This window comes from Lissotriton vulgaris, chromosome 8 (genome assembly GCF_964263255.1).
Source record: "Lissotriton vulgaris chromosome 8, aLisVul1.2, whole genome shotgun sequence".
Taxonomy (NCBI): domain Eukaryota; kingdom Metazoa; phylum Chordata; class Amphibia; order Caudata; family Salamandridae; genus Lissotriton; species Lissotriton vulgaris.
Genome location: NC_141696.1, coordinates 465,558,851 through 465,571,411, shown reverse-complemented (window position 1 = coordinate 465,571,411; position 12,561 = coordinate 465,558,851). Strand labels below are relative to the sequence as shown.

The 12,561-nt window shown below is 42.5% G+C and overlaps 1 protein-coding gene across 5 annotated transcripts in view; it reads right to left on the bottom strand.

The window, feature by feature from the left end:
- ASMTL (acetylserotonin O-methyltransferase like) overlaps positions 1–12,561 on the bottom strand; it is a 329,012-nt gene that overhangs the window by 110,624 nt on the left and 205,827 nt on the right. For all 5 annotated transcript variants that reach the window (XM_086934246.1, XM_086934245.1, XM_086934244.1 and 2 more), the window contains one exon: positions 6,530–6,968. In XM_086934246.1, coding sequence (XP_086790372.1) covers positions 6,530–6,968 — 439 coding nt within the window. The remainder of the gene's footprint in view (positions 1–6,529; positions 6,969–12,561) is intronic.

Genomic DNA, 12,561 nt, shown 5'->3' with positions numbered 1-12,561 from the left:
CATAAACAAAGACATTCTAGCCTTATTATGATAGAAAAACCTTATCCCTTCAGAGGAAGTACAGGATGTGAATGCACTTACTGTTCCCTACACCCAGACAATGTTAAACATAATGGGTGAGGTAGCACCACCCTGCCTGAAAAGAGTCAAACAAATTGTTTCACCAATGGTACAACCAGGACCTAAATGATACAAGGAGGAAACTGAAATTAGAAGAAAAGCACTGGAGACAAGACCTCTCAATAACACATCAATAAGAGATATGTCAGAATGAAAAACAAATACAAGAAGAAAATGTGGAAAGCCTAAGCATCACACTTTAGATTGCAACTACATGACACTAAAAACTCGCCATGCAAACTCTTTACAATAGTGAAACAACAGTCTAGCGTCGAGAACTCCTTAACCATTAGCAACTGCTTGGTTGAGGACAAAGATATTATCCAATTTTTTTCGAAGAGAAAATAAGAACGTCAATCAATCAATGACGACTCATTGACGAGTATGAAAAGAAGTTCAGACTCATTCTCACCCCCTGAAATAACACAGTTTTCAACAGTTCCAAAATTAACCCCCGACCTAAGAGGTCGAAAAATAAAGCCACCTGGTGTAAAATGATCTCAGTCATCTTTTTGCTCCCTTTTACAAAAGAAAATCACTGAAATCCCAAAGCTTGTGCTTTCTCCTGCTCAAACTCTAAAATATGGACCTCTCTACCACCGGAGACTCTGCTGATCCCACAGACCAGGGATTTCAAAAGAGAGGTCAACAGGATATTATTTAATATATTCCTCCCAGGTGGAATGAAACCTTGAGTCAGCAATGTAAGCACACTACAACACTTGGTTATCTACACCACAAACCAGCAACATCATTGCAGGTGAACTATGATCAGACCATGAGGACAATTAACCTAGTAGTGCTGATGTAACATACTTTCCATAACGTGTGGGCAGACAAATCTATATTACATATCAATGAGATGCTCCTGTTGTTTTGTAAGATGTTTATTTTCTTGTGTATGTAACACAACTGTCTTTGCTCTGTACAGCACTGTAATACCTTTGGGTCATGTTTGTGCTTTATAAAACTCTCAAAATAAAGAATTAAAATAAAATGCTCTCAGTCTTGATACACTTCATCTGTATTCACACTACAGGACCCAACTGTAATGGCACAAATCTATGTAACTTCTTAACGGGTAAATGGAGGATTTGCTAGATTGTATGCATTTCCAGGGACCATTTCTTCCACTATTTCATATACATCCACCATACATTTAGAGCCGTTGAGATTAATGAGATTCAGCTACCACAAGCGGCAGGTCTAAAACTGAATACTGTGCATGTGAACTTAGTATAATTGTAAAACAAATTATAGATACGCTGCCTCTGGGGGAAGCTAAACCTGTAATTGAAGTATCATACCATTGCCCATTACCAGAGCCTTTTACAGTAGTCAAGCAACTAATGGACTGCAGCAGCTACTGGGCCATCCACTACAGTGGCAGTGCAAACATGGCTTCAGCTTACTACTACAGCCGGACTGTAACAGTGCAAAACATGCAATGCAGCCTGTCTCAATAAACCCTTTTGACAGGTAAAAACATAATTCAATAGAGATGTCAGTTTGTTAATAAATATTAAGGAACCGTTACTTTTAGAAAGTTACCTTTCCCATGTCTGACGTTCCTGGAGACTAATTTGCATTGGCTCTCTAGCTTGGCCCAGCCAGTGATTATCCTTGAATAGGTGTAAAATGCCAAAATTCAAGCGAGGGAAGAAAAAGGGAAACAAAGTTCTTAAATCACACTCCTCATATACAGTGTCACAATCAAGAGAGAGTCTGCCTCGAGTCATCTAGAGTGGGTCCACTGAATATACACGGACAACACCCAGATTATTGTCTTAATAACCAGCAACATCCAAGACACTGCATCTAGGTTTTATAAGTGCATGCAGCAGATCAGTGAATGGATGCTGGAAAACTGCTTGAAGCTGAGCTCAGAAAAGACTGAGGTTCTGCTTTTTGGTTCCATTGGCTCCTTTTAGACACCCAACTGGTGGCCCCAAGAGCTGGAACATCTGCCCACTTCAGCCACAAAGGCCAAGAACGTAGGTGTCATTTTTGACACAAAATTAACTTTTACATTAATGCGAACTCTTCTTCTATCTTCATTTCTAAAAATAGTTTAAAAAAAATCTGCCTGTTCATTCCTCAGATCCTGCAGAAAACTGTGGTCTCCACCCTCATCCTGTTCAGACTGGATTATTACAATGGCTACCTTGTCTGCCTATATAAGGGTCTTTTGACCAGACTTCAGGCTCTTCTGAATGCGGCTGCCCGACTACTGATAAAAATTCCCAGGAGGCAGTCCACAAGTCCAGCTCTTTTCAATCTCCACTAGCTCCCTATGAAAAAGTGGATTGATGTTAAAGCCCTCTGTAATGTCATCAGGAACTTCCCTCTTATCTACAATGCCAGTTTTACTGGCACACCACTCAAAGAGAGCTTCTCTCCTCTTCAGCTAACCTATTCAAAGTCCCAAGGCACCGACTCGAGGGGTGGGGTGGCAGGAGTTTTGTCTCCACCACCTCCCAACTCTAGAACACCCTGCCCTCCCACCTGAAGTCCTCCCCTGATCTGCTAGCTATTAGGAAAGCACTCAAAACTTGGCTTTGTAAGCAGTAAGACCACCCAGTCTTGTTTGCCGTTCATTTCTATCTACTTACACTTCCTAAATTGGGCAACTCTATGCTTAGAGTGGGCGGCATCTAGACGCCTCCGGACATTAGTTTGCCCTTTACAAATATAATATCAAATCAAATTAAAGATTTATTCCTTAAAGGAACTCTCAGTTACTGAATGTTATCCAGTGACATACTTCACCATAGAGTTCTTCCTGGCCCTCTGAGGGTCGGGGCATGCTGCGACCTCTTTCCTTACAAAGGAGCACTTTTTGAGGAAAAAAGTGTGGGATCTATACAGGTAATCTTTCAAATTGTCCAGGCGGTCCACAAATCAGGATTTATTTTCGGAACCGCCTGAAAAGGTTAAAAACTGGGGAAAATGGGCTAGTCGGAGTTACTTTCACTCCTTGGCCTTCATTGTGAATAACGAGTTTCTGCCATGCACCATAATCAGTAGGTCTCAATTAATACCTTTTTGGGAAAGGGCGGCTGGTTATTTATACAGAACAAGCCAAAGACATACACGATACACTACCATAATAACCTTTCTTAAACAGGGGACAATGAGTATGGTCCAAATGGTTCTAGTACTATCCGCATAAGGGGAAAAACAGAAAGGTGATGTGTGTGCTGTGAGGCCATAGGATTAAAACAGAAGCTGGTGCATATGTCAGTGTCTTCTAAGCAAATACAAACAAAGTGAAAACACTGCAAACACAAGCAATACATAAGAGGTTTAATGCATACTACAGACATGCACATTTACGGCTAGTTAAAATAAGCGCCTACTTATTTAGTGGACGTCTGGTGCCTCAAAGGGATTTTCAGGGGGGTAGGGTGCCCAGTAGTGTCACACTGTAGGGAGAATTGGTACTGTAAATAGTTTGCCATAGTTGATTTTGCCTGTATTACACAGAGGCTGTAAATGGCCATGTACTCACATCATCATGTGTCCCTACTCAGTCCAAGACCTATTCACCTCCTCCAGAACCTGAATGCTACTGATTGCAGGACTGAGCAGGGATCAAATACACCGTCAAGTTCCCCGACTGATCCAAAGAGCATTCCTGGAGTGAGCTGCTCAAAACACTTTACCACGCACCTAGGAAGATAGCTGACCAGGATGGAACCAATTCCTGATTCCTGGGCAGGCCCACCAAAATTTAACATGTTGCTATATTTGTTTAGAAACTAAAAACCATGGTTCTCGAGGAGTCTGAAAGGTACATAAAATGACTAAAGAACTAATAACACCGAAATATAAAAACATTAGAAAATGTTAGAAGTGCACACAAACATAAAAATACCATCAAACTGATCCAAACTACCCGGAATTTCTGGTAGAGGAGAAGACACCTTGAGGTTTTGGCTAAGCGACAGATTAAAACATTAGGCACATATTGGCAAATAAAAACGGATGAGATTTGTTGAAGATAAGTGGATAAAATAATGGATACAAATGTTTTATAATGAACAAACACATTGCTGGGCAGAATGTTTATGGTCTGGGGAGGCAATGCGGAGTAGCTGAGGTGACGAAAAAAACACTGGTCCTGCTAACTAAAGGAACCCCATGGGATCTCTTAATTGAGACCCATCATATGTGTTTGTAGTCCATACACACAGCGAGGTTCTCATTCAAGGAGGATACTCTCTGATTTGCTAATGTTTTCCAACTGTTCCAAAACAACCCAATTCATATAATTAATTGTGCAAGGGTGTCTAATGAAATGTGTAGCTAATTTGTGTTTTTTCTTTTACAACTTATGTTAATGTGATGTTTGCAGATTCTGTAGGAAGGTGAAAACAATTAGATATTTCAACAATTTCGATCACTGATCAGCACCTGAGACAGTCATGCAATGGCTCATACCCAACCTCACCAACCAGATTCAATTTGTATAAATATGAGAAACTGTGTCTAAAGCAGCATACACCAAGACTCCATCCTCTCCCCATCATCATTGCAGCCTATAAACAGACAACTACATCAAAATCCACCAATATGCTGAAGACACTCAGCTTTACCTCAAAATAAAAGGCAAGGCCATGGGAATGTATATTAGAGTAGGCATAGGCTAGATATACTTATTAGGTTTGAGGTGAATGGAGCCGACAAACCAAAAGACCGTCGTTGGTCAGTCCTCTGCTATCTAGAAGAGCATCTGGGAGAGTTCCTCTCATGATAATGCTAAAGCAGACACTGCAGAGAAGTCAAGGACACACAATATTACCGGTAGCTACCAAATGGCTCTACCATATTTGATCTAAGATTATTGGAATTTTGCTAGGAAACTATTTAATTGATTATTTCCAGTGGTGTCATTGTTTCTCTATAGAAGTGCCTCCTTCTAAACCTTTTTTAATTATTGAACAGAATTTTGCACCACGTTTCCTAAGGCTTCAAACACTGAGCATAACGTCTAGTCTCAAGAGATATTCTTCAGGTTGATAGAACCCAATACTCTCGACACAAGTTCCTATTTGATTGCTAGTAATGGTATAAGAACACTGAAAGAGTGATTCTAATAACAAGTTTTATGACTCAATTCTTCAGGTCAGGGAAAACAAATCTAGGCATCAGTTTTGTAACATGTTATGGAGAAGTGTGGCACAATGATTAGAGCGGCAGACCCTGATGCAGAGTTCTAGCCCGGGACCAGGGTTCAATTGCCCGCCTCGGCGGGTCTTGGGCTCAAAATTCCACGGACCTGATAATTCTCGCCTCGGTGCCTATTCCAATCATAGAGTCTCACTCTGCAACTCTGGGTAATAGCTTGCTTAATCTCCACAACAGCCCCCACAACACTAAGGATGCCTGGCCTCTACCTTGGGGGTGCCCAGGAGTGGACGCCTCACAGGGAAAGCCAGGATGGGTTCCACAGCGGTATTCGTACAAGCGCCTTGAGACCCTTGCGGGTGAGTAGTGCGCTATGCAAGTATCCATTTTTTTTTACAATTTACATCTTGGTGGCTAGATTGGGGCACTACAAAATACAGCAAAAACATGTAAATAAGTCCTTAAGAGCCTTAATGGGCGCTCTTGGCCAGGAGCAGTGAAAAAAATAAATGAGCTGCTCCCAACAGTCATTTATTATTCATTTTTTAATTTTCTTATTATTATGTGTGTCCCGGTCCTACCCGAGACACTCACAGTATAAGTAAAGTTGGGGACCACGAGGGGGGAGGGGACACCACAGCTCCAGCAGCTACTACTGGATGCCCCATCACCACCCATCCTGGGTGCCAGTGGGAGCCAGCCATTTTAAATATTTTTATCCATAGGTGACAGGGTGCCAACCCCCGCCTCCTTTTTTCGGTCCCTGCTACACAGATCACCCCAAAACTTTCCAGTAAGCAGCTGTTGTGAATGAACTTTTCAAGTTTTGAGAATATTTATCAAAAGGCAGCAAAGTTATCAGCAAACCAAAATACTATATCTACTACCCAGTGGCAACCACCACCTATACCTATACATTTGCCTTATCTATACTTACCATATGTAGCAAAGACATGAGTAATGAAGACATGGGTAGAAAAGACTATGTGGTAAAGATGTTTCCATGCAAAAATGTGTCAGTGGATTTTGGCTTTCGACTAATTTCAAGTCAAACTCTTTACTTTATTTGTAACCAAAGATATTTTAGAAAGCATGATTTCTGCACACAATTACACAGTTCAGAGTAGATTTTGCTGGAAAAGGACAAAATAGAGCATATACTTAGTAAAGAGACAGAAAAAGAGATCACATTGTTAGAGGCAGGTGAAGCTAGTGTCCTAGAAAGTAAACACTGTGAAAGAACTAAAAAAGAGGGATTGACTTTGCAGTGTGGAAATACCTTTGATGCTCTGAAGCCATCCAAAAGTTGCATGATAGAAGGCGGAAATGCAGTAGGCTTTTTGCAGTCCTCTAAAAGTCCATTTTGAATACCAGTAGACACCCAATTACTATTCTGTGAGGCAGCATCACCATTTCCTCTTGCATTACTAGAACATGAAAGAAGACCTCCATTCATGTCAGATTTGTTGATAGGCTGAAGCTCGGGCTGATTGGAGACTTCATTCTCGACATCACTCAGGTTCTCAAACGTTTCCACATAAGGAATGGAGTCATGCTTGATCCGCTGAATTGTGCTCTTAAGTGGGGGATAGTATAATTCCACCAACTTTTTGCAGAAGCGATTGAGGGGAAATCCCACCACATTCAAGAAGTCTCCATGCACATATTCAACCAACATTCCACCGAGTGCTTGAATTCCATAGCCACCAGCTTTGTCCCTGTGAATACAAAATTAAAGTTATGAATTAACACAATGGTGGGAGTGAAATATGAATAAGTAAAGTTTCTATGGGTTAATATACAACTGCTGCACAAAAAAACTCCAATAATGAATTACTTTCCTCTTTTTCCTGGCATTCATATTTTGTGTTTATCCACCTTTCTAGTCAAGGTATTGGTCTGTCATTATTCTTGTGCATGCCAGTTTCCACGTCCCAATCATTAACCTGGCCAAGGTCTAGCATATGTGACCATGATCCCAGCTCTTGTTTGTGTGTGTCCATTTACATGCCTTATGCTCTGCTCCTCCTAGTGCCCAAGCTGCTCCTCTGTCTACCCCTTCTGTCCCCTGAATCACCAATCTCCCCTATATTCCCTATCTCTGAAACTTTCACAGACAGCGACACAATTATCAGCCCATGTGTTTAGGGATTGGAAGAGTGCGATTTTTAAACTAGTTGAAAAGTAATGATTCTCTTCTCATTCCACTACAGATGTAATTCTGTTTAAATTATTTCGCAAGAAGAAATCTTCCACTTGAGTTTGCACATGCTGTGTAGCTGCACCCTCCAAAGGTGAAAATAACTGTTGCTTATTCTCCTGTTGAGAGATTGGAATTACTTTTGTGGGTATGGAGAATCACTCGGACGGGCCTAGTGAAGTTCCCTGACGGGACCCGGAGATGGTCAGTCTCGCTACAGATACTTCCTGTTCGTGAAGTATTGGGGGCGGGGGTGTTGGGGGTTTGTTCATGTTCTTGTTTATGTTTTAGAGATTTGATGCACGCCATTCTCACTACCCATCTGACTTACTTAATTTTCCGCCCTAGCGCAACATGAGTGATCCCTTGCCCAGAGACACAGGCGATCAAGTCCATGTAGTGTCTTGGAACGTGAATGGCTTCCTTGATCAGATCAAAAGGTGTGCAGTCCTGAAATACGCTTGAAGGTTAGGGGTGGCTGTTTTGCTACTGTGGGACACTCATCTTATGGGTAGTAAGGTCTCCTGCCTGGCTAGGTTTGGCTAAACTCAGGTTTTCCACTTTGGATTTATGAGGGGATGAAGGGAAATGACTATCCTAATAAAAAACAGAGTTCCCTTCCAACACGGTAAGTCCTGAGTGTACACGGCTCTGATCGATAATTTATACAGGAAACTCCTCACCTTTCTCAGTGTCTCAGTGTCTCAGCCTCCCTCCCCTGGCCAATCATTTGTGGACTTGATAACAGGGCTGTGGGTTGAGTTCCCAGAGGAACTCACACTGCTCGGGGTCAACTCGAACCGCATCATGGATCCAGCACACCCAGTGAAACTTGTGTTTGCTCACGTCTGGTGGAGCATGAGGGAAGCCAGCTCATGCTTCAGAGGCCCTTGGGCCCCCCGTGCCCCCCTAACGTGTTGTTAGCGGGTTCCCTGGGTGGGCACCAGGCCACCCACCTATATTAAAATCAGGCCCGGGGGATGGGGTCCCCAGGGCCATAATAGGCATGGCCACCCTCCCTTTTAAGATTAAAATAGTCCAGAACCTAATGAGGTTCGGAGAGGGGGGCCACACAGCCCTCTTCCCCATAAAAAAAATACAGCCCTGGGGAATTAGATTATAAGAGGCCTAATAAGGCTCATTGGCACGCAGATCCTCCTCCCATTTAAAAACAAAACTGGGGTCCCCAAACCCTAATAAGGCTCAGAGAGTGGCTCCACTCTAACCCCTTCCCCTTTTATTTACATTTTTCCTAGGGGGTGGGGTCCCCAGGGGCCTAATGAGGCTCGGGGAGGAGGCCCCGCCATGCACAGCTTATGACCTCGCATACTACATCACTTATGACATGTTCTATGACATCACTGATGAGATCATCATTCAATGTTTGTCTGTTCAAACTGCTCTATAAACTAGAATGGCATTAGAAGTCTTCAAGTAAGTACAAAATAGCTTAGCATATTATGAAGCATCATTAATGCCATCACAGCTTCAACTCCCTTGGGTGTGCTAAGCATGTTTTATGCACAACATTGACCATATACCATACTACTTACTGGTAGCCTTGTTCACATTAACAGTCAACCACAGATATTTGGGAAATCCTCCTTTCACAGGCTGTTCAATATGTATACAACTCTTCAGAGAAAGCCAAGTCCCCCCAAAATACTCAACATCTATTCAAAAATGAATTCCCTACTACAAGTAGCTTTATATGTGTAAAACCACACACAGTTATGGAACCTATATTGAGGAATGAAGTTGATATGAGTAGAGGGTGGGTACTGTAAACAGTGTTTGCTCTATGTAGAGAGTTTACTTTGTACCATAGTGTTTGTGGACAGTGAAACTCATGAGAAATACACCAAAGAGTATTAAACAAGTATCTACTAAGAACGGTGTACAGCCCTGGAGCCATCAACGGCGTGGCCACGACAGGACCCATTGATTTAGGGTATCTGGTGGGAAATGAATGACATTGAACATGGGAACAAAAGGCCCGCAGGATTTACTCTACAAAAGCGCATGGATAAACATCTCCCTGCACATACAAAAACAGTAGTGAGGGTGTGGAAAGTGGCCTCGAAGAACCTGGGGCGGGAGAAGAAACTCTCAGGGATGACGCCACTCTGGGAAGGGGATTTCTTGAGGGAGGTGAGTAGCTTGGACAGCTTCACTAAATGGTAACTGCTAGGGATCGAGACACTAGAAGACATCTGGAGAGGAGGGGCGTACATCACATTTGTAGATTTGCAAAGCGAGTACATGACGGGACAAGGGGAGTGGCTTAGATATACCCAGCTAGAGTATGCACTACGAAAGACACATCAATGAAGGAGAAACACTAAAAGAGGCTGCACCATTAGAAGACAGGATGCCGACAGAGCGGATTTGTGAAAAGACAATATCTTTATTCTATAAAAAAATAGTCAACAACGCCCCAGACCTTATGAACACAGTGTGGGAGACATGGGAACAAGAGTTCGGTGCCTTAGATGATGAGCAATTGTTGGAAGTACTGCAGGGCCCAAGAGAGGTGGCGATAGGAGCCAGGTTCCGCCTTTTACAGCTTAAAATTCTGCATTGAGTATATTACCCGAGGTTGGTATTATGCAAGTTGGGGAAAAGTGAAAATACAAAATGCCAAAGAAGCTGTGAGTTGGAGGGTTACTTCTACCACCTGCTCTGGGAATGCCTGATCTTCAGGAATACTGGAAAAAGATAGCCAAGGCAATGTCAGAGGTAGTGGATATGGAAGTTCCATTAGAGTCTAAATGGTTCCTCCTAATTACTGAGGCGAATGAAGACTGGCCACGACATGTAAAACAATGGCTGGTATTGGCCACGGTAGTGTTGGAGCGGACCGTGGCAAAGAAATGGGGGGCGACTTCCACACTGACACTGGAGGAATGGCAAAATTATTTCGACTGGTGTTGGAAAGCAGAACAAAAGATTTATAAAAGCAGAGGGTGCCCCAAGAAAGGGGGAAAAGTCTGGAAGGCATGGCAGACCTATCGAGGACTACAGATTAATATTATTATTTATTATTAGTCTGATTTGTATTGCGAATAGCTGCCCCAGTGACGGGGCGTCCCAGCGCCACCATAGACCAGGGACGTTAACCTGGCGGGAGAGGATTAAGAAATTAGAGCGGGAAAAGCCAGGTCTTCATGGCTTTGCGGAGGGCAAGATGGTTCTGGATCGCTCTGATAGAAACAGGGAGCGAATTCCAAAGTGTCAAAGTCAAAGAGGTTTATTGCATAATTAATTAAAATCATTACAATTTCCACATGTCAATATTATGAAACAAAAATATATGCTACTAAAAAAGATTGGACTCTTCCTTTGTTAAAATGGTATAACACAGTTAAAACGGGTTAAAACTCCCACCGTCTTTAAGAGGTCAGAATATTATTAAGTGTTTGTGCAAAGGTTACCAGTCATTGGGATCAAGGCAGAGATATTACACCGCTTATTTCACCGTGTCCTTGTTCCACAAGACTCAGGCATTTATTCACTTCTGCCAGGAATTTTGTTCCCCGGCATGCCAAAATAATTGAACTCCCTCCTAGCCAATAAGTTACCGCTTGCCTACAGGTGCGGATTTTTAACTCGTTGCATATCTGTTTTAGTAATCTTCGACGTTGTGCCAGGAGAGCCGGAAAGACGCACAAGAAATGGGCTAATGATTCCGTTTTATAGCCACAAAGTCTACAACTCTCAGTCTGATGTTTACCTTTCCACGATGGTACTAAGTCTTTCGAAATGTGCATTCCCATCCTATAGGCAGTAAAAGCTCTTTTTATATGCACATTAAAATGAGAGGTTAAATATGCGTGCGGTCGTCCAGCTTTGAAGGAGTTGATTATGGCCCAACCATGTCGCCGCTTGAGAAGTAACGCTTTGTCTTCTTGAAAAGATTTCGTCCTTGCTGCCTTGTTGGCTAAACTACTTATGGTTGCTTTACTTGCGGGGCTGAAGCACTCTTTGGAAGGTTAAAAACTGCTTTGTAGGTTTTAGTTTGAAGCTCGTTTAGTAGGTCTGTTTCCTTGCCGCACCAGGTGTCAAGACCGTAAGATAATGATGGTAAAATTTGTGCCGACATGACCTTCAAGAGATGGCTATAGTTCGGGCAATTCATTTTTGTTTTTAGCAACCGGTAAGCAAAGATTAGACTTTGGGCTTTTGCTCGTATTGCAGTTTTGTGCTCCGTTAGTTTTGCTCCCTGGGATATTGTTACTCCAAGGTATTTATACGAACCTTGTTCGTTCACCTTCGTCCCGTTGAACGACCATGTGTAACTACGTTTTTTTGGGTCTACTAAACGTACCACTTTGGTTTTTTCTTTCTTTAAGTCCAGTCCTTCTTGTCTTAAGTACCCTGATAAGATATTTAAGGCTCTTTGTAGACCAACTGGGGTTTTACTCAGCAGGACTATGTCATCTGCATATTGCAGACAGGGAATTCGCCGGTTTGCCAATGACGGAGGGTGCACCTCATCTGTGTCCAATACTGTTGCGAGATCAGAAAGGAAAAGGTTCAAAAGGGTGGGGGCTAAAACACAGCCTTGTTTTAGGCCCTGGTATGTTGGTATGTTCCTTGTTGTGTAAGCTCCATCTCCCAATTTAACCTTTGCCCATGTATCTTCATGCAAAACTTTTATTGCCTGTATTAATTTTGATGGCGTCCCCCAAAACTGCAATTTGTCCCATAGACGCTCTCGATTTACTCTGTCAAATGCAGATTTGATGTCAACAAAACAGGCGTATAATCGTGTGCCATTTACTGCTGTTCTGTCCATTAATAGTGACAGGCAAGTTAAGTTGGTGATTGTCCCCATATCCCTCCTGAATCCTGTCTGGAACCAGGGGATTCTCTGAGATTCTTCAATCCAGTCTTGCAGCTTAAGGAGGATACAAGAGGCATAGAGCTTTGCTTCAACGTCTATCAGTGATATAAGTCTGTAATTTGTTGGGTTGCCATGGTCGCCTTGTTTAAATATTGGATGAATCACGTTTCCCTTCCATGATGCAGGTACCTGTGTGTCATGATAGATTTGATTAAACAATGGTGTCTGGGTTTCTGCCCAAAATACCGGGTCGTGTTTAAAGATG